At 53.0% G+C, this 21037-nt stretch overlaps 2 protein-coding genes across 35 annotated transcripts in view; one reads left to right on the plus strand and one right to left on the minus strand.

Annotated features, from left to right (window-relative positions):
* The first annotated feature begins 2813 nt into the window (after nucleotides 1–2813).
* On the plus strand, nucleotides 2814–12000 carry DMAP1 (DNA methyltransferase 1 associated protein 1). Of its 2 annotated transcripts, XM_086384534.1 has the most exons (10): nucleotides 2814–3199; nucleotides 3743–3834; nucleotides 4083–4278; nucleotides 9754–9912; nucleotides 10034–10201; nucleotides 10472–10657; nucleotides 10757–10828; nucleotides 11129–11201; nucleotides 11365–11660; nucleotides 11888–12000. In XM_086384534.1, exons 1-10 carry the CDS (start codon nucleotides 3095–3097, stop codon nucleotides 11945–11947), a joined length of 1407 nt encoding a protein of 468 aa, XP_086240660.1. In that variant the 5' UTR covers nucleotides 2814–3094; the 3' UTR covers nucleotides 11948–12000. The 2 variants fall into 2 exon arrangements, with proteins under 2 accessions (XP_086240660.1, XP_086240669.1); XM_086384543.1 differs by lacking the exon at nucleotides 3743–3834.
* A 360-nt stretch (nucleotides 12001–12360) lies between these two features.
* ERI3 (ERI1 exoribonuclease family member 3) overlaps nucleotides 12361–21037 on the minus strand; it is a 131121-nt gene continuing 122444 nt past the window's right edge. For all 33 annotated transcript variants that reach the window (XR_015157945.1, XR_015157947.1, XR_015157946.1 and 30 more), the window contains one exon: nucleotides 12361–12887. Coding sequence is in view for 22 of the 33 variants with exons in the window: in XM_086384944.1 (XP_086241070.1) it covers nucleotides 12805–12887 (83 nt within the window). In the remaining 11 variants the exon portion in view is untranslated. The remainder of the gene's footprint in view (nucleotides 12888–21037) is intronic.

The raw sequence follows: 21037 nt of genomic DNA on the forward strand, positions 1-21037 counted from the left end.
CACACTTATGGAGTGCATGGTCTTGGTGAGGAGAGGGGAGGAGGGGGAGGAGGGGGAGGAGGGGGAGGGGTGGAGGGGAGAGAGAGAAGAGAGAGGAGGGAAGGAAGGACTGAGCCAGGCCAGACCCTCGGGGGCGCCAGTCTACTATTTTCTAGCTGAGCTGTCAACAGACAGGCTGAAGAGGGATGGGCCTCTAGGATCCCTTTTTATTCTGCCTCCTACATCCACATCCCATCAGTTCCTAGTTCCAGTTGACCCTACCACTGCTTCCCACCTTGTTCTCCTGTCTCCAGTTCCCTGCACCAGCAAGCCACCAGTGATCTTTCTTAAAGATGAATCTGACTGTTTTCAACCTTCTTCCCAACTCTCCTCCCCATGACGCACCCCCCCCCCCAATACCCTTCAGCGGCTTCATATGGCTCTCAGGGTTGAATGAAAACTCTGTTAAAGTTGACTCTGCAGCCCCAGAGCACCCCAACCTGAAATCCCTCTCCCAGGCCCCTCAATAGAACACTGCATTGCAAGAGTCTCTTCAGAAGTGATGCTGGGTTTCTGGGGAGGGTCAGCTGGGTGGGCACCAGAGAGTAAGCTCCCCTCGGGCCTGGCAGAGAGATCCACTGTCACCTGCAGTGTGATACAGGAAGTGTGGCAGTGGCTCCCAGAAGGGTCAAGAGAGAGGCATCCCTCTCTCATTCCCTTTTCCCCAATCCTGGACTCAGTTTCCCCAAGGAATGAGAAGCTCTGGACCAATCATTCTGAGGGATTTCCTAATGACAGCAGCTAAGGCGGCATTCCAAGAAAAGGGAAGAAACCTGGCCATTTCCAAGACAGAAAGATAAATGATTCCTCTTAGGATAAAACCCAAACTGTGGCCCCTAGTGCCTACCTCTGATCTTAAGTCTTCCTATTCTTCCCCTCCTTACCCAACGACCACCACACCAGCCTCTTTTCTTTATGTCCCTTCAACATACAGTGTTCCTTCCATTTTAGGAAGGAACACTTTGCATTTGTTATTCCTCATGTCTGCAACACTCCTTCCCCAGGTATTTTGTGGCTGATTTCATCATTTAAACCTCAGCTCAGATTTCAGCTCCCTGAGAAACTTTTCCTGACCACACTACATTTAGTCCCCTATCCTATTACCCTATTTAATGTTTTTCATAGCTCTTGTCCCTATGAAACTTACACTATCTATTTTATTGTTCATATGCTAGATATGAGCCCTGTTGGGAAATATTTGTATCTCATTCACCCAGCGCATTCCCAAAGCCTAGAATAACACCTATCATGGACACACATTGGTATACCACATCCTTGTCCTCACAGGAATTATTCTATCAGGAGAGATATATCTTAAACAAATAATCATGCAACACTGATTACAAGCAGAATCAAGTGTTTGAGGCTGAGGTGCACGACCCTTTCCCACTGCTTTGTCCACTTCCGGCTCCAAGGACTGTTCCTTTACCCTGTGGGCATTTGCTGTTGCAAGACCCTGGCTTCCCCTGGAAACTGATTAGAGCTCAGAGCATTCACTCAGGAATTAGGCCTCAGAAGCAGGGCAAGGTTTATATCTCTAGGCCCAGTTCTCCAAACTTTGGGGATCTAGCTAGGTTTGTGGCTGCAGCAGCAATTTTTCCCTACCCCTCTCCCTACGCAAGTCAGAACAGGATACAACATTGATAGCTCACTTGTGTGGGCTATCTGCTCGTCCTAGAGTTTTGACAAGACCCTGGCTTGGGGTCTGGTCTCCTTAATACCTTACAACAGCAGTCCCCAAGCATTTCTGCACCAGGGACTTGTTTCATGGAAGACAAATTTTGCACTGATTGGGGGTGGGGGTGGTTTCTGGATGCTTCAAGCACATTACATGTATTGTGCACTTTATTTCTATTATTATTACATCAGGTCCAACTCAGATCATCAGGCAGTAGATTCTGGTGGTTGGGGACCCCTGCCTTACAAGCTCCACTCCATCTCCCATGCCCAATGCGCAGGGTCTTCCATGTCTGCAGGCTATTTTGCAGAGGCTGAAGTTAGGAGCTGCTTCCCCTGTCTCTTTGCCCTTCCTCAGGACCTTCTGTTCTTCGATTCTCTCTCTCTCTCCAAGAAGATCAGCAAGTTTCTTCCCTTGTGGGATACTTCTTCCAGTTGCTACCTGCTCGGGGCTGTGCTCTTGAACTTCTTTGGAACCCACACTAATGCAGCTAGCTCCCAGACAAGTGAAGTTTCAGAAAGCTGGGCTCCAGTAAAGTCCCACGGGATCCCGATCCACAGACAACCCAATCAGAGGAGGTGCAAGTGAGGGTCCACACCTCACACGATCTTGGCAGCCACCCTGGCAAGCTCTGCCTTGTCTGGTTGATCTCTTCAACGCTCAGCACAGTGTCTGGTACGTACTTAGCACTTAATGAACAAAGGCAATTAACACCACTAATTCGTTTAATGGAAAAAGGCACCGTGTTAATGTTTTACATGGATTATTGGCACTTCGTTTACGCAGGTACCATTACAGTTTCCACTTTGAAGAAACGAGTGCAGAGGAATTAAGCGACTCCCAAGGTCACAAAGCTGTGCACTCTCTTTTCATTGCGCGATGGCGCAACGCAGAGGGAAATGCCAACGCCGAGGGAAAATGCCAGAACCCCAGGCAGTCCAAGAAACCGGCGAGCTCCTGGGAGGCAAGGTGGGTGACAGGCTCTGCGCGGTCAGTAATTTTCATACTGGGTTGCCAGCCGGCTTGCTTTGCGCTTAGCACAGACCGGAAGCGTTCCAGTCGGCCACGTTTCTAACGCGCACGACCGGAAGTTTCTGTCCGCTACTTTCAGGAGATAGTGGAGCTGCTGGGCCGCAGCCGGGAAGCTTGGGTGTGGAGGCGCTGAGACTTAGGAGACACCTGGGGCCGTTAGGGAGACTCAGGTGGCGGGACACTGGTGGAATCCCGACCTAACCCTGGGCCAGTCTCGTTCTCGCGGCCCGCCTCCTCACCCCGCCCCCACTTGGGGCTGAAGTGGCTCCGCCTCCTGATCTGAGCCTGGTCCCTCTTCAGGCACTGACCCTTGACCTCGGGGCGCTCCCCCATCCTTTGGGCGCGATGGCTACAGGCGCGGATGTCCGGGACATTCTAGAACTCGGGGGTCCAGAGGGAGATGCAGCCTCTGGGACCATCAGCAAGAAGGACATTATCAATCCGGACAAGGTAGCAGTGGTGCCTGGGAGTTGGGTAGCGGGAGTGAAGTGGTGAGGAGTGACACAGAAGAGGGCTCGAGGAGAGATGGGGTGCCACACTGGAGTGAGACGGGCGGTAAAAGATATGACACAACGGCATGGAGAGCATGTGTCACCGTGGTGAGGTGGGACGGAGGAGGGGGACACCCGTGGAAAGTGTGGGGACCAAGAAAGTGTGACGCGTATAGGAGAGGACCTGGAGAGTGACACTTGTGTGGGATATTTGGGGGAGGGCCATCAAGTCGGGGTGACCATGCTGAGATAAGGGAGAAATGTCTTCTCCTCTGCCAGGTCGGGCTCTGAGGTTAGCGGTGTGGTGGGGAATGACCCACTCGTACCCAGGCGCCCCTGGAGTGGGTTTCTGTGCCTTCGTAGTGTGTCATGACGTGTCACAGTGTGAAAGTGTGTCGCTCTACCTGTAGGTGCTGGTTTGTTCAGGGATTGAGCTGGGCTAAAGAATTTTCAGGAAAGGGAGTTTAGGCTGTGGTTCCTCTCCTGTGGTTTCCCTCCCCAGAAAAAGTCCAAGAAGTCCTCGGAGACACTGACCTTCAAGAGGCCCGAGGGCATGCACCGGGAGGTCTATGCACTGCTCTACTCTGACAAGAAGCAAGTATTAGAACCCCAGGGCCCCAGGCTTAGGCTCCTGACCAACCTGCCTGTCCCTAACTCCTGATTTTCCCAGCCAGTTTCCTCCTCACTCAGGGCTCTTGCTTGCCCACTAGGATGCAGGAGCGTGGCTGTCTCACTCCAGGCCATGACTTCCTTGCTCTAGGGTAGATCAGCAGCTTGGATCCAAAGGCTCTCTCCACACTTTCTGACTCTGTAATTTCTCACCTCCTTAAACCTGCTCCCAGGGACGCGCCCCCACTGCTACCCAGTGACACTGGCCAAGGCTACCGCACAGTGAAGGCCAAGTTGGGCTCTAAGAAGGTACGGCCCTGGAAGTGGATGCCATTCACCAACCCAGCCCGCAAGGATGGAGCCATGTTCTTCCACTGGCGAAGGGCAGCAGAGGAGGGCAAGGACTACCCCTTCGCCAGGTTCAATAAGGTGAGCCACCACCATGGGGACATAGGCCAGGGTTGTGCCTACCTGCTCTGAGCCACATGCCTGAGCTCTCCAGTCTCCTGGTTGGCTCCAGAGGCACTCTCAGACCAGGTCTCGACCATGTTTGCCCACTCAGTCCTTGGGACACATGCCTGCAGGGTCTTCTCTGCCCGTGGGGTCCAGTCCTCTCCTAGCCCTGCTCTGATTTTTGGTGAGCTGCCTTGGCCTTTCAATTGTTGCTGTTCTTCAGAGCAATGTCCTAGGTGCTCTACTCTGCTCACTCTCTACTTTCTCCCTAGTGTGCCTCATTTACACCATGACCTCAGTTACCCTCTCTCTGCCACTAACCCCAACTTAATATCTCCAGTCCAGAGCAGCAGTTCCCATATATCCAGTCATTTGCTTACCTCTCTCCCTAAAGGCTCCACAGGTACTTCAGATCAAGTGGATTTCCGTTAGCAGAACTTACCATCTTCCCTCTGCTCCCCACCCGTAAACCTGTTCCCCACATCAGTGAATGACACCACCATCCACCCAGTAACCCAAACCAGAAATTTGGGACTCATCCTTAACTAGTCCTCCTTTAGCACTCATATTATTTCAATCAACAACAGAACAAAGAAAGTAGGGAAGACGTACGACAAACGTGGAAACAAATAAGTTGGATTCTTTCAGATAGGACTGATCAATGAAACCAGGATATGAAATGAGATAAAGAGGGAACTTGTAGAGGAGGCCTAATTTAGGTAGGGTGGTCAGGGAGGGCCTCTCTGAGAAGCTGGGATTTGAGCTAGACCTCAGTGATACATCTCGTCATGAGTCCTGCTGATGGTTTCTATATATATGACATCTGCCTATGTTCTTCATTCTCTGTACCAGCACCCTAGTCCACGCTGATTTTTCTCTGTTCTAGATGACTGAGGCTCAGATGGAGCAGGGCCATACCCAGACTCACCCAACCAGGGACAAACAGAGCTGGGCTAGGCTAAGATTCCCTAGGCCATCGTTTAAGCCACTACACAATATGGACCCCAGTCCCTGCAGCTTAGAGCAGCCTAATCTTTGAGCCTGAAAGCCCAGGGGGCTTGTAGCTGGACTCCCAAGTCCTGACTTCTTTCCCCTCAGCTAGTACATCCGCTTGCACCTGGACACGTTCCCCCGAATGGCTCACAGGCCTTTCAGACTCAGCATCTCCAGGTGTGACCCGTCATTCTCCCCCACACCCCCAAATTTTCTCCACCTCACCACCATCGTTAGGCCCTTCAGGTCCAATGGAGGGAGAGGCTGGAGATGTAAGACTGAAAAGGGATATCCAAGAGGTAAGAGGTTTGAGGTGGGGGAGGAAAGGTTGGATGAGACAATTCAAGGTGAAGACAAAAGAGTGTTCATTTTATATTTCGTAAATACTGCTCCATGCCAGGACTTCCCTTGTAGCTCAGTGGTAAAGAATCCACGTGCCAGTGCAGGAGATGTAAGTTCGATCCCTGGCCTGGGAAGATCCCCTGGAGAAGGAAATGGCAACCCATTCCAGTATTCTTGCCTGAGAAATTCCATGCACAGAGGAGCCTGGTGGGCTACAGTCCATGGGGTTGCAAGAACTGGATATGACTTAGCGACTAAACTATATATGTGTGTGTATACATATACATACACACACACACATATATATAAATATAAAATTTTTCTTATTCTTTTCCGTTTTAGGTTATAACAAGTTAATTGAATATAGTTCCCTGTGTTATGCAATAGGACCTTTTTTATCTGTTTTGTATATAGTAGTTTGTATCTGCTAATCTCCAGTTTCCTAATTTATCCCTCCCCCATCCCCATTTGGGAACCATAAATGTGTTTCCTGTGTATGTGAGTCTGTTTCTGTTTTGTGAACAAGTTCATGTGTATCATATTTGGATTGCACATATAAGTGATATCATATGATACTTGTCTTTCTCTGTCTGACTTCTCTAGTTGCATCTATGTTGCTGCAAATGGCATCATTTCATTCTTTTTTATGGCTGAGCAGTATTCCCTTGTGTATATATACCGGTTTTCTTTATCCGTTCACTGTCAGTGGGCATTCAGGTTGCTTCCACGTCTTGGTTGTTGTGAATAGTGCTGCTGTGAGCATAGGGGTGCATGTGTCTTTGAAATTAGAGTTTTCTCCAGGTATCTGCCCAGGCACAGGATTCTGGGTCATTAGGTATTGAATTGACTCTTGAAGGATGTCACCAGGTAATAGTAGGAAAGAGTACAGTGACTTGTTCAGGCAGAGGAGTCATCGTGAGCAAAGACATAAATGAAAAATCAGTCATGTGTATGGGATGCTGTGGGCATTTCCCTGTTGACGAAGCCTGAAGTCCAGGACGGAACAAGGGAGAAGAGGCCTGAGAGTCTAGCAGGGCTGGGTCAGGCAGGGCTGGGCAGCCAGGCTCAGGAATGGGCTTTGCGCTGTCTTTGGGGAGCCACTAGTAGGTTTTAAGTAGAATGGTGTCAGGATCACATTTGAGTTTTAGAAAGCTTGTGGTGGCTATGGGTGGAGAATGAAGCCACAGTAAAGGAAACTAAGCATCTTCCCGCCAACGCTGCTCATTCCTGGGGTCGTGCTTTCAGTCTGTGGCTCCCCAGCTCAAGCCAGCAACACAAGAGTTACCTGTGACAGCATCTTCCCTCACCTCTTACGGCCAGTTGTCACAACCTGGGATATTTAAAGCCTCTCAAGTGTGTGCCCTTTTCTTTACCTTCTGCTGCTTTATTTCAGGCCTCTTCACTTCCTACCTGGATTATTTCTTAAACCTGCCAGGTGGTCTCCTAAGTTCATATTTCACCCCCTCTGTCTTCACTGTTGCCAGGGTGGTCTATGTAGAAGAGAATCATGATCTCACTCCTCTCTTTAAAACTAACTTTCTGGCTCCCATCACCTACAGGATGAATTCCAGACTCCTTAGCGGGCGGATAGGCCTGCAGCAGCTCCCCTCTGCTGACTCTCCAGGCTCTCTTAGGCCTTTCCCTGTCTTGCCCTTTTCTTGTTCCCCTAATGTGTCCTGATGCTTCAGGCCATTTCTCTCTCATCACTGTTTACGTGGTCCCCCTGCTTAGGATTCTCTCCACTGCATTCCCTCACCAGTTCACTTCTATTATACTTAACCTTAAGGCTGAACCAGACCTCATTTATCTCTTCCCTGTCAACCCTTGTCCCAGGCTGAATCAGGTGTCACTCATTACACCCTAGGCATACCTTTGTCATCAGTTTTGCCTCACTGTACTAAATTAGTTTTGCAGCTGGACTGTGAGCTCTGAGAAGGTAAGGCCCATCTTACTCAGCACTGTGTCCCTAGCATAGGTCTAGCAGGCCCACGATATTAATAAATATTTGCTGATCTCTCTTGCTTGACTGTGAACTTCTTTTTATTTTTATTGGCTGCGCCATGTGGCTTGTGGGATCTTACTTCCCCAACCAGGATTCAAGCCTGGGCCCCAGCAGTCAAAGTGCCAACTCCTAGCCTTTGGACCACCAGGGAACTCCCTGACCATGAGCTTCTTGAGAACAGGACCAGCTACACTGTTCCTGAGTATTTTTTTTTTTAGTTAAATGGAATTAAAATGCATAGGAGGGGTACTTAACCAACTGCAGAGAGATCCAAAGGATGAGAAGTTATCTAGGTAGAAGGAATGTGGAAGTGAGAAGGCATTTGGGGCAAGAACAACAAAGGCTGAGGGGGAGAGCCTGGTATATTCCAGTAACTGCTAGTCTCTCAGCTGGAACTTAGGGTCCATGAAGGACAGTGGTTGCAGAGGGAGGCCAGGTCACTTACCATGTGTTCACTGATTGATTCAATAAATATTCATTGATACCTACAGTGTGCAGGTCCTGTGCTGAGCCTAGAAGGTAGGAAGTGATCCAGACAACCCTTGCTCTTGGCAAGTTTAAAGATTATCTAGAAGGCACTTTCAAAGTATCAGGGAGCCTTTGAGGGGTTTCATAAGGGATGGTTGGGTAACATCAGTTATATATTCTAGAACAGTGCTTTTCAAATTATCTGTGATAAAGGACATTTTAAAACATTTCCCAATTCATCAGAGACTACTAAAGATAGTAAAATTGTAAGAAAAGATAAAATATCAGTCCATGTTTCTTCTCAATTATTTAGCAGCAGATGATGCTATAAGATTGTTGTAAAGCTTTCTAAATGCTTACTCTCGTTTCTGTACTTACTGTAGACCAGGTTTGCAGCAGCACTGGTCTAAAGGCTGCCCTTGAGCAGTGTCAGAGAGGTCACATCTTGGCTGCAGATGGAGAATTGCCCGAAGAGGATTAAATGGAGGCAGAGAGACCAGTGGGGAGGCTGTATCTCTATCCAGGCAAGGGGGTAGTGATGGTCTGGACACGGGCATGGCAGTGGAGAATTGGGAGGTAAAAGACACAGATTTGGGAAAGAGGAGCCGTCTCTGGGGTCGCACAGAGTCGGACACAACTGAAGCAGCTTAGTAGCAGCAGGGGTTCAAGGGTAAAGGTAGGAATTAAAGATGCCTCCTAGGGTTCTTGCTTGGGTGATGCCAACATTGAGATCTGAACTGGAGGAGATAGAAGTTTGAGGGAGCACAGTGAGCTCAGTACTGAACATACTGAATTTTTTATTGAGGTATAACTGTTATATATATATATTAGCTTCAGTTTAGAAGGTAATGATCCCGTATCTGTATATACTGTGAAATGGTCACCCCAGTGAACCTGGTTAACATGCACCACCTGAACACACTCATTGAGATGTATGGAGGACCTCCAGTAGGAAATGTCCAAGAGGCTGCGGGACATGAGGGTTTTGAGAGCCAGTGTCGTTTGATGGAGAAACTTCCCTGGTCCCGCCTAGCACTGTCTCCTTCCTGGGGTCTCTGACTGACAGACCCAGCCCATAGTGGTGCTGTTTCCCTGAGGGAGGTCTGGAGGACAGGGCATGGGGGTTGGGATGGGGGTTTATGTGGGGGGTAGGATTCAGGTGCCTTTTCTATAGAGATGAAACCTTGGCCAGCTTGGGGAGCTGCAAGTCTCCCTGTCACCACTGGGTGGCAGGAGTGCTTCAGACAAGTGTTCCCTGCTAGGGGCTCCTGGACCTTTCTCTGAACTTAGCCGTCTGCCCTACTCCAAGTTGACAACCTTGGACTCCACAGACACGCTTACCCGTGGGCCCCTCACCTTAACCATGGGGTCAGGAGCGTGTGTTTTGTGCAGTTGGTCTCCTGGAGTGGATCCAGAGGTGGGCGACAGTCCTGGAGCCTGCCAGGGCCTTTGGTCAAGCCGTCAGTTTCTTTCCTTGCTCTGGAAACATCATTTCCAGGGGTCCTGTGCAGGGTCCCAGGCAGAGGATCTGCTTTTGTCCAGCGCAGGCATGGGCAATGAACAGGAGGGACTGTGGTCACGGGGCTGCAGCCTGTGCGACGTGCCGTGACCTGGCGTGCCCATCCCCCTCCCCGCCCCGCCTGTAGACAGTGCAGGTGCCCGTGTACTCAGAGCAGGAGTACCAGCTCTACCTTCACGACGACGCTTGGACAAAGGCAGAGACCGACCACCTCTTTGACCTCAGCCGCCGCTTTGATCTACGTTTTGTCGTTATCCATGACCGGTATGACCACCAGCAGTTCAAGGTGAGCTGGTGCCTTGTTATTTGCATGTGTGCCCAACCCTCGGGCCCGGCAGGCCGCTAGCTTCATGCCTGCCATTTCACACACCTCTGAGCGTTTGTCTCTCTCTCCATGTCGTCCTTAGAAGCGTTCTGTGGAGGACTTGAAGGAGCGGTACTACCACATCTGTGCCAAGCTTGCCAACGTGCGGGCCGTGCCAGGCACAGACCTCAAGATACCAGTATTTGATGCTGGGCACGAGCGACGGCGGAAGGAACAGCTGGAGCGTCTCTATAACCGGACCCCAGAGCAGGTCAGCCCCGAGTCCCACAGACTCTTCTCCAAGCCCTGAGACCCCCAACCACCGCCTCCACCCTCCACGCCCTCGGCTCCCCTACTGCCCCCGCTCCGACCCCATCCAATCCCACCCTTCACTAGCCACCCTCCCTGCTATAGCGCTCACGACCCCCTGCTGCTCAGAGTCCCTCACAGACAGCCCAGCACCCCCACCCCCACCCCCGTCTCCCTCTCTCTGTCGCTGCCGCTTGAGTTTCACGCTCCTCTCAGCGTCTCTCTTTCCCAGGTGGCGGAGGAGGAGTACTTGCTGCAGGAGCTGCGCAAGATCGAGGCCCGGAAGAAGGAGCGGGAGAAGCGCAGCCAGGACCTGCAGAAGCTGATCACAGCGGCAGACACCACTGCCGAGCAGCGGCGCACGGAACGCAAGGCCCCCAAGAAGAAGCTGCCCCAGAAAAAGGAGGCTGAGAAGCCGGTGTGGAGACTAAGCCAGCCCAGCTTAGGGTGGGGGGCTGGGACTAACACTGGGCCCTCTCCCAGTGACACCCTGGTCTCCATAACTGCTCTTCCCCAGGCTGTTCCTGAGACGGCAGGTATCAAGTTCCCAGACTTCAAGTCTGCGGGCGTCACGCTGCGGAGCCAGCGGGTACGTGAATCACCTTCTTCTCTGTGTCTGGGCCTCAGCTTTATAGCCTGAGCGCTGTGGGCCAGGGGCCTGGAGCAGGTGGAGGCGGACACACCAGGATCTCAAGGGGACGCCAGGCTGAGCTCAGTTTTCAGCCTGTTCTACTCACTGGTTGTTTCCTTCTGTGACCCAGAGCTGCCTCTAGGGGTTAACTTCTCTTCTAGCCCTCCCCACCCCGACCCAATTCCTTTTGTCCCCTTCATTCTAAACCACTTGTCGGGAGAGGGTCCCGCTTGAGCTGAGCTGCCTGGGTCATTGCAGATGAAGCTGCCCAGCTCTGTGGGACAGAAGAAGATCAAGGCCCTGGAACAGATGCTGCTGGAGCTGGGTGTGGGTGAGTGTGGAGGCTGGGCCCCTCAGGATGGACCTTCCCACCAGAAGGGGCCTCCGCCCTCCCCCACCTCCCCCCCCCAGGCGAGGTTGTGGATGAAGGCCAGGCGGTAGGGGGCAGTTCTTGCTGCTGGCCTCCCACCACCGTGCCTCCTGCCCGCCCACAGAGCTGAGCCCAACGCCCACGGAGGAGCTGGTGCACATGTTCAATGAGCTGCGGAGTGACCTGGTGCTGCTCTACGAGCTCAAGCAGGCCTGCGCCAACTGCGAGTATGAACTGCAGATGCTGCGGCACCGGCACGAGGCGCTGGCCCGGGCTGGCGTGCTGGGCGGCCCCACCACCCCGGCGTCGGGCCCGGCCCCCGCCCCAGCTGAGCCAGCGGTGTCTGAACCCGGTCTTGGCTCTGACCCCAGCAAGGACGCCATCATCGATGTGGTGGGCGCACCCCTCACGCCCAATTCGGTAAGAGGCTGGACTGACCAGGAGAGCTCCAGCTGGCCCTGCTAGTGAGCACACGCACGTGCATGCACGGGCCCCACCCCCTCTAGCGCACGAAACGGGATCATCGCTCTGAGGGGTTCTCAGAATGAGTGGGTGGCCAGTGGGCGTCACCTTCCTGACTCAGAGCAGGAAACACGTGCACCAAGCCCGAGTCCAGCCATTGATCTCGGCACCTTGTGTCTCCTCAGAGGAAGCGGCGAGAATCGGCCTCCAGCTCCTCTTCTGTGAAGAAAGCCAAGAAGCCATGAGAGGCCCCACGGGGTGTGGGACGCTGCTGTGTAAATAGAGCTGCTGAGATGGACTGGGCTGCCTCCTTTTCCTTCTCACCGCTTCTGATGCCCCTGGCTGGGAGGGTGGCCAGGAGGGGTGGCACTGGGGCTTGCCTACGCTGAGGCCCTTGGCAGCCCTTTAACCACTGACCGGCTCCCCCAACTCCTGTATCCGGGAACACGCGTCGTTCTACACTTGGTTTGGTTTGTACATAGCAACGACTATACATCCCAGCTGCCTTCTAACACAGCCTCGTGCTCAGACAGTCCCCGCAGCCCTGTGCGTATTCAGAAAGAGTCTCAGGTGCTCCACTGATGCCATCTCTACTTACTGGTGGCCTTGAGCACAGGGCAGCCTGGCACCACCTGGTCCACACACACACACCCAGGGCCTCATTTCCCCGACTTTATTCAGTGGCACGTTCACAGCAGGGACGGGGGCAGACACAAGGTGGGGCCTGATCTGTCCTGGAGCCCTGGGGGCACCACACACCATGCACTACAGATGGGAGGGGGCACAGGGGGGCTTGGTGGCCCCAGCAGAAGCCTGTGTATTGGGAGGAGGCGGTGAGGAGGAGGTCCCCCAGCCCAGGCCCACAGTGGGAGGGGCTGATACTGGGCTGAGGTTGAGAGGTGGGGGTAGGGGGCACAAAGTGTCTGTTCCAGAGGGGCCAAGTAGCCAGGCCTTACCCAGGGCAGAAGCCCACAGGGCGGGCTGGGGGACACTCTGGATGCAGAGCTGTGCCACTCTCCCTTTGCCCCTCTGGTGAGGGAGAGGAAGGTTCTGGGCTGGGCCAAGCAGCTACCCTGTCCTGCCCCATCCCATCCTCGGCCAGTCAGAATGGCTTTGACGTCTGCTTGAAGATGAAGCCTCGATACGCGAGTGTCTTCATGATGTTGGCAATGTTCTTGCAGTCATCTAAAAGGAGGGAGAGGAGACAGTTAGGTGGGCCCCAGATCCTTCCCCTGTGGGCCCACAAGTGCTCCTAAACGGGTGTCGGAAGAAGGATCAGATTCAGGAGCCAAAGGCTCTAAACCAGGGGGGTCCTATACCCAGGTGGCAGCATCTCCAGCTTCAGGTTGGGTCGGCAGGAAGCCTGGTCTCAGGGCCTCTCAGTCCCATAATTCATGCTGGAAATTGGCCGGCATGTCCCGCCCGGCCCCAGTGGTGATGTATGGGCGCCGTCGCAGTAAGAAAAAGGCAGAGTAAATGTGTAATTTCTCCCTTGACGGCCCCCGGCCGCTGGGCGATCCTTCTTGTTGCCGCCGCGTGGGGACGGCCCGTCCGCCACACTCCGTCTTCCCGCCACCCGCCTTGATGTCTCCATTTCATTACTGTGCGGCCATTCATCACACCCACGGCCAGGGTGACTTTGCCGGCACTTCCGTGTGTGTGGGAGATGTGGCTCAGGACATAATCACTGGTGACAAGGCACAAGCCTTGGCACTTCCAGTTGGGGCCCCAGGCTCACATGCTCCAGCAGCAGCTGCCTGGGTGCCTGGTTCTGTGCAGCCCCAGCCAGAAGAGAAAGGCCAGGTCTGTGGTCCTCTCATGCCCTGGCCAGCAGCCTTCTACCAGACATGCCCGTGGAGCTCAGCCCAAGCTTGCTCTCCTTCCCAGGCAGGCTTCAGACCCTCACTCTGGCAGTATCTCAGATTAAAGACATCTGCGCCTGCCAGATGCTGGCAGCAGTCTTCGGTATTGATTCCTATGAGAAACTCCATGGTGAAAGCCATCCCAGACCCCAGACACAGGTAGCCACAGGCACAGGTACCTCAGTGTCATGGTCATGGACCAGGACTCCCTTCACCACCCCCCTCGCACATCCCATAGGTGGCTCCTATACCACAACCGGGCCCTCAGCTGCCACAGCCCTTACCAGATCGATGCTAGGACTGCAGAAGTATTGTACATCGATGTCATAATCAGGTGTGGGGGGTGGTAAGGTCAAGGTGAGGTCAGGAGGCCCTGCATAGGTCAAGGACCAACCCCTTCCAGTGAGCTCCTAGCCTCTCCTTGCCAGGATCTTAGACTAGGAAAGGGGACCAGCCAGAGCGAGGATGCCTGTGGGAGCGGGGCAAGTCCGGTCACCAAGCCTCATGCCATCAGCTGGACCCCAGCTCTGCAGACCCTGCACGGAGCAGACAAGTCACACATAGTCCTGTTTCTCAGAGCTCAAAATGAAGGTAGCCAGCTGGGGTGGATGTGGGCACAGACATGAGACCCCAGGCATTTGGGAAGCCGTGAAGGCTGGTCTGAGGCAGAACAGTGCGAAGACAGATGGGTGGGTAGTGGCGGCCATGGCAACTCCAGACGTGACCCATCCTTGCGGTTTATGGGCCGGACACGCACCCCGCTCAGCTGCCGCCCCGTCATTTGTCTCCCTTAGTGTACGCCTAGGCTGTGGGGGTAGAGGGTGGAGGGAGGGGGCTGCGACAGGAGGAGCCAGGCAGTCGAAGGGGAATGGGGCAGGAACGGCTGTGCAGGAGGGGTGGGTGTGGGAGCAGGACAGAAGGGCCTTAACGACAGGGTCGAGGAGCTGTGATGGTACTGTTTGATAGGATGATTTTCTTCCCAAGTAAATCTGGCCTTGTCAGGGCACCTCCAGTCCTTCCTGTCTCTGACACTCTGGGGACCACGGCCACTGTGCATATTAAGAATAAGTCCCCTCGTTATCTGCAATTACCCAGCGGCCACACACCTCATTTCTTCCAGCAGAAAAGAAAATTAGTTTTCTATTGACTTCATCTGGCTCCTCCCTCGTTGCTGGACAAATCGCTCAATCTGCCTCCCCTGGCCCAAGTGAAGGTGCCCAGCCCCTCCCCCCAGGCCACCAGCCATCCAGTGGGCGAGCGCTGACCTCCCACCTGTGCCTGGTCTGGGGCTGGGTGAAGGTCCACGCACCCTAGTCTCAGCCCTGACCTCTCCTCACTCTACACCCTGGAGGGGTTCATCCACATCCTGAGCTCCAGCTACTTCTGGAAACTGCCTCCTGAGCTCCAGACCACAGATGCAGATACCCCAGGGACATCTCCTCCTAGATTCACACACAAACTCAAAACGGCCAGCAGTGAGCTCGTTTCCTCCCCCCCCCACTCCTTCACTCTCCCGTGTTCTCCACCACAGTGAATGGCACCCCACAATGTCCCAGAAGAAGCCCGATTCAAGCCTGGCATCCTGCCTTCTCCCCCAGTCCAATCAAGCATGAACTGAAGGCTTTGTCGTCGTCCTGTCTCCTCTTCTTCCCTTCACTCTGGCACCACCTCCCAGTCCAGAGCCCAGCATCTGCTCTTCCAACAGCAGCTTCTCTTTCTCCCCCTTTTAATCCATTCTCTCACAGCCAAAGTGATCTTTTTCACACAAATCTGATCACGTTCTTTTCTCCTTAAATCTCTTCAGTGGCTTCCCTGCCCTCAAGTCTGCACACTCATTACGACTTCAAGGTTAAAGGGATCCTGCAAAACCGGATCCCTGCTATCTCTGGTCTCACCCCTGCCACTCTCTACCCTCAACCCCCGGATTCCAGCCTCAAGGGGCCACTTACTGTTTTCTGAAAATGACAAAGTAGGTTTTGGAGTCAGATAGACCTGTTTCTAGTCTTAACTTCGCCCGTTGGCTGTTGCCCTGCGGCAACTGCCAAGTTTCCCCAAACTTCAGGTTCACCGGGGTTATGATAAGAGGTGCTACCTGAGTGTTATGTGAGGAATGAGCGAGTGAAACCACCACATGCCTGCACATGCTTTATGTTTGGAATATCTCCTCTCTTCTTGACGGGTAGGTAAGGATGCTAGTTTTCAGGATGGTCCAGTGGTGAGAAGGTGTGTACTGTACAATCTGTGGCATAGGTGACATAGGGGCCAGCACACTTGGAAAAACCACTTATCACTCATGGCACAAACTCTGACTACTGACTTCATCCACCAGGGGTTCCAGAGTCTAACTTGTTGCAGCTGGTCTATCATAATGAAGAGAGACCCAGACTGGGCTCATTCAGCAGGTCAGTACTACTGCAGTTTTGGGCTTCCACCCCTGGAAGCTGACCTAAGAGTCAGTACTCCACTGATCAGCACAGACACAAATCTGGGCTTTTAATAGTAAGTCAGATAGAGCTCCCGGTGAGCCTGATAACAACATGGCCTCCCAGGAAGTCCTCGGCTTGAAGCCCTGGGTCAGCAGTCCCATCTTGTGGCCCATCACTGAGCAACTGGGAACAGCCTGAGGCTGTTCTGGGGGGTCAAGAGCAGGAAGCCTTGTGCCTACAGCAGAGGCCTCTAAGAGTAGGTCTTCCTCACCTCCAAATTCTAGAAGACTAACCTGTTTTTATGTTCCTACAGGATCATCAACTTTTGACAAGACTGCCCTCATCTTTTGGGGGGCATTAATATTTTTAATGTTGGCATTAATTCTTAATGTTTTTATATTGCCAAGGCTGTAATGGGGGTGGGGGCTAGTTGCCTACATCCCGCAAAGGTGAGTGGGGTCAGCACTTAACAGGATGAGCTTGCTGGCTGGGCCCAAGGGTAGTCAAACACCTGCTTGGCAAGGTAGCTGCTAGTGGAGGGCGGCTCAGACCGCTCAGGACAGCCTGTGAGAATTTACACAGGGCAGCTCCCTGCGGCTGACACGCTCCAGCTGGTGCCCTTGTCTGGGACCTGAAAGAGGACAGGATGCGGAGCCTAGGCCAGGCCACCCTCAGGAGGGAAGGGGCCCCAGGAAGCTCTTGGAGGGCCATCTATTCATACACTCACTCATTCAGCAAATACACTGACACCTCCTGGGTGCCAGGTGCACAGGCCCATGCTGGGCCACAGCCTGCAGACCCTGCAGCTCCCTGCCCTCGAGGAGCTTCAGAGACTGCAGCTACAAGTGGTGCAGCGTGAACGATGCTGTGAGAAAAGCAGGCACAAAGGATCAGGAGAGGATTCCTGGGAGGAGTAAATAAAAAATGCAGAGGAGGCTAGCCAGCAAGGCGGGGAGGTGTTCTCAGCATAGTGAACAGCACAGGCACACTTTCATATGGGAAATGTGGAGTGTTCCCCCAAATTTAAGATGAGCAGATGGTGGGTGGAGGTGATGTAGAGGAGACAGGGGAGTGGCGAGGTCAGCACTGGCTGGCCAGAGGAACTCCTGCAGAGCCCCAGATGCCAAACTAAGGAGCTTTAATTTCTTCATTCTGGGAATGATGGTGAATACACATGTTTGAGGAGCATGATAGGCTCCAATCTGAGTTTCAGAATTATCTTTTGAGGACTGGAGGGGTTAACCCAGAAGGCAGAGATGCCAGCTAGCAGACTGTACTATGTATTTCTGGTCCAGGTCAGAAATACTGGCCCAGAACAGGCCAGTGATGGTGGAGATGAAAGTGGAGAGATAATGGTCATGTGGAGAAGAGGATGGAGGCAAGAGATTTTCAGGAAATAGAATGAGCAAGACCTAATGAACTATCATATATTTTCATCTAATACTCTGTTTATAAAAACTTTGACTTTTTAGTCTGCCTGGAATTTATTTTTGTATGTGGTGAGTAGAAGATCTAATTTGCTTTTTCCCCTAGTGGATAGCCAGCTGTCTTGTCACCACTGACTGAACTGTCCACACCTGCCCCACACTTTTGAATGATCCCCCATCACTGTAAATATATACAATTTCCATACGTGGATCTGTCAGACCAGGAAAGAGAACGAACGTGAAATGACCAAAGAGGCAAATCATCCTGAGAGGACACCTGGAGCAGAACGGTGACAAGCTGCTGACCTGAGGAGGCTGTGAGGCCTAAAGGACCTCAGACACAACCTGAGGTCCCCTGCCTAAAATGCTCAGCATGGCAACACACTGTATAGTGATCTCCTGGAGCCAGCGAGGAATGGGGCTGGAGCACACAAAGCAGGGACCCACGAGATGACCACGAGAGAACAGTGCGAGAAGCAGGAACCATGACAAGGAAGATGGCAAGAACCTGGCGCACGTCAACATTCTAGAACCTCATCCCGTCTCCGCCTCCTTCTGCTAGGATGTCTTGGCCGCAGCATGCCTGAGCACAAAGGGTCAGAGGGACTGCCAGAGCAAATTCGCTCCCAGCCCCACGTGGAACACACTTACTCTAAGAAGTTATTCGCTGTTTATCTGAAACCCTAATTTAACTGGCATCCTATGTTTTTATTGCTAAATCGGCTACTCAGTGCTGGGGGCAGCATCTCAAGCTATGGCTGGGCGCAGTTCAGGGCACAGCAGCAAATGGGAGCTCAGAAGACAGGAGGCCAAGGCAGGGAATCAGGACTAAGCCAGCAGAGGGCCCCTGTGTATCCCTAGATTCTGGATTCGAATCCAAACTCCATCACTGGACAACTGTGTGAACACGAGCAGATTACTGTACTTTATTTAACCTGTGTTTCAGATTCTTCTCTAAAATGGGAATAATAATAATTATAGCAACTACTTCCCTCAAAGGGTTGTTAAAAAGATGAAATGAGTTTTTATTTGTGAAGTGCTTAAAACAGTGGCTGGGTTAGTTATTAGTAGTAGTATTGGTAGTGTTATTCCAATAGTATCCAATGATAATATTGTTATTCCAACAGAAATACTCTGCTATCCCCCAACTCCCATTCCTTGTCCCAGACGCAGCCCATACAGTCCCCTGGACCCACAGACAGGGTGACCTTGGCCCTCCGGAAACGCCCCACCCCAGACACAGATTCCCTTCTCCCCACCAGCAGGGCTCCTGCAGCTCCCTCCCCTCCCCCCAGACAGGGCCCTCTTAGCCTCAACTCCAAAGTGACCCCTTCTTCCAGCCGCCCCCCGCCCCCCGCACAACCCCCCTCCACCCCACCGAGGTGCCTGGAGGTGCCACAGGGCTGATGGTGAAGGATGACGGTGGTTCCACAATAAGGGGAAAAGGCAATTTCATCTTGATTAGCAGGCGATTTCTCTCTCCGTAATAAGCGCGCTCCAAATAATTAGCGTGTTTTACGTAATAATGAAATTACAGAAATGCAGTCCACTTATTCAAACAACTCACCATTACCATATTTTTAAATATTAGACTTAATTAGAGTTTATCACTTCAGAGAAGTATGCAGACCGAAGATGTTTTTAAAAAAATCCTCATAAAGTGTTTATTAAGCGCTGGTAAAGCTGGGATAATGATGTGTTTGGAAATTAAGGCAATCAAACACTTACCGCCGCTCCTGGAGGCCGGGCATGGAAATGAGGCCATTACACGCCCATTACCCGCCAGCTCGCAGCCACTTGGGGGGCGGGGAGAGGATGCGCCTGGCCGAGAGGGCACAGTGCCTGGAAATGCCTGTGCCAACAGCGCAAGACACCCTGACCAGTAAGCAGAGAATCACTTATAGGCCACTGACATGTGGCCACCAGGAGCCTGACTCAGACTTGGCCAGGCAGATGACTGGACAGGTCCCAAATGCCAAACACACCCAAGACTAACCTGGGTCCAGGCTCCCAGGCCTGGCAGGACACGTCAACTCCATTCAAACCCCAGTGCAGTACGGGGACAGGAGCCCCATCGGGCAGCCAGAGAGGTCAATGAAAACAGGTGGAAGCTGAGGACGCTGCGGACCCAAGTGTCCTCTCCCGATTCTAGGCCACACAGGAAGGGGAGCTGGCATGGTAGAGGGCGGTCTAGGAGGAAGCTGGGGGACTGAGTCAGGGGCCAGGCTCAGGAACACACCTGGGGACAGACCCGGACTGGGCAAAGTAGGCAAGAAGGGTGGCGGGAGAGAGGGGCGGGTGGCTCCAGGCCCCATTTATCCCGGTGAATAACTAATTCCAGAATTTATAGTGCTGGGTTTTTGTTCTGTGGCCATTTATATCTGCGAGGGGAGGAAATGAAGAGGCAGCGCGGACGCCACATCTTTCTGTGTTATTGCTTGTCTGCCATTTGCAAATCATTATTAATTGTGGGCCCTGGTGGCGGGCCGGGCGGGGGCCGGGCCGGGTACATCCACATAGCTCTTCATCAAGGACCCCAGCCGCTGCCCCAGAGAGCCAATTACCCCGCCCTGATTGGGATCAGATAAAGAGGGAATTTTTACAAATTAGGGAATAAATAGAATTTCCACACAGGGCGCGGGCAGGACCTGAGAGGCTGTAATGAAAAACCATCCGTCACCATCAGCGCGGACTGGGCACGCAGCCCCGGCACTCCCTCCCTGTGTGGGCCCGCCCTAATGCTCAGGGGCCCAGGCATGCAGGTCTAAGGACACCCCAAAGCCCTCCAAGGCCTGGAAGCAGGGAGAGGAGTTCCCACTGGGGCGTGTGTACACCCTCCGGGCTCAGCTCTGACACTATCCCTGTCGCCTCATCCTTTCCTTGTCTTTCTCTCCCTCAGGGTCTTGACAGGAGGAGACTGAGGCAGTCCTGAGTTGGGGACCACGGGGCAGAGACTACATCCATGCCCCTCCAGCTACCGCAGCCCCAGGGCAGGGCCCCAGCCCCATGGACCAGTCACTCTGGGCTCCCATTAGCGCTCCTCCCCTTGGATCATTAAATATGTATATCTTATTACACGCCTTGTTAGAGTATCGAGCTCTATTGACTGATGATAAATCCTGAGCCTCGTCCTGGCCATAAATTTATCTGGAGATGATGAAGACTCAATAATCTAGTCAGGCAGATAATATCATCGGGCCTTAAAAAAGATCATTACATTATATGTCAGAATTAAAAGTGAAATACACCGTAGTAACAGGGCGGCTGCTCTGGCCATTACAACGGGTGCCCGCCTCCCCCTACTCGTCCCCGGCCAAGACCCCACTGGGGTAGAGGGGCCAGGAAGCCTCACCTTCCTCTTGGCTCTGGACGCCAGGGCTAAAAGTGCTTGATAACCTAAGGCCAAGTGAAGAGGATCTGGCTTGGAGGGGAGCAGGGAAGAAGTGGCCACTAAGAACTGCGGAGCACACCCACCATGCCTGGCAGCCTCTTCTGCCCCAACCAAGCTCCCACCTTGGCCTGTCCCTAGGGGTCTCCTGTGGAACTGTCTTCTGGGGGCCCTGGAGTGGCTCCACTGGGAAGGTGATGGGGCTTCACCTCCTTCCAGAATGGCCTGACCA

The sequence above is a fragment of the Bos grunniens genome, chromosome 3, assembly GCF_055505025.1.
Source record: "Bos grunniens cultivar Pamir isolate PY7600 chromosome 3, Bosgru_T2T1.0, whole genome shotgun sequence".
NCBI lineage: Eukaryota > Metazoa > Chordata > Mammalia > Artiodactyla > Bovidae > Bos > Bos grunniens.

Excerpts from the sequence above, each read along its gene's own strand:
- DMAP1 (XM_086384534.1), top strand. The coding sequence starts at position 3,095 with ATGGCTACAGGCGCGGATGTCCGGGACATTCTAGAACTCGGGGGTCCA. Across the intron at positions 10,829-11,128 it reads TCACGCTGCGGAGCCAGCGG|ATGAAGCTGCCCAGCTCTGT; the intron begins GTACGTGAATCA and ends GGGTCATTGCAG. Across the intron at positions 11,661-11,887 it reads CACCCCTCACGCCCAATTCG|AGGAAGCGGCGAGAATCGGC; the intron begins GTAAGAGGCTGG and ends GTGTCTCCTCAG.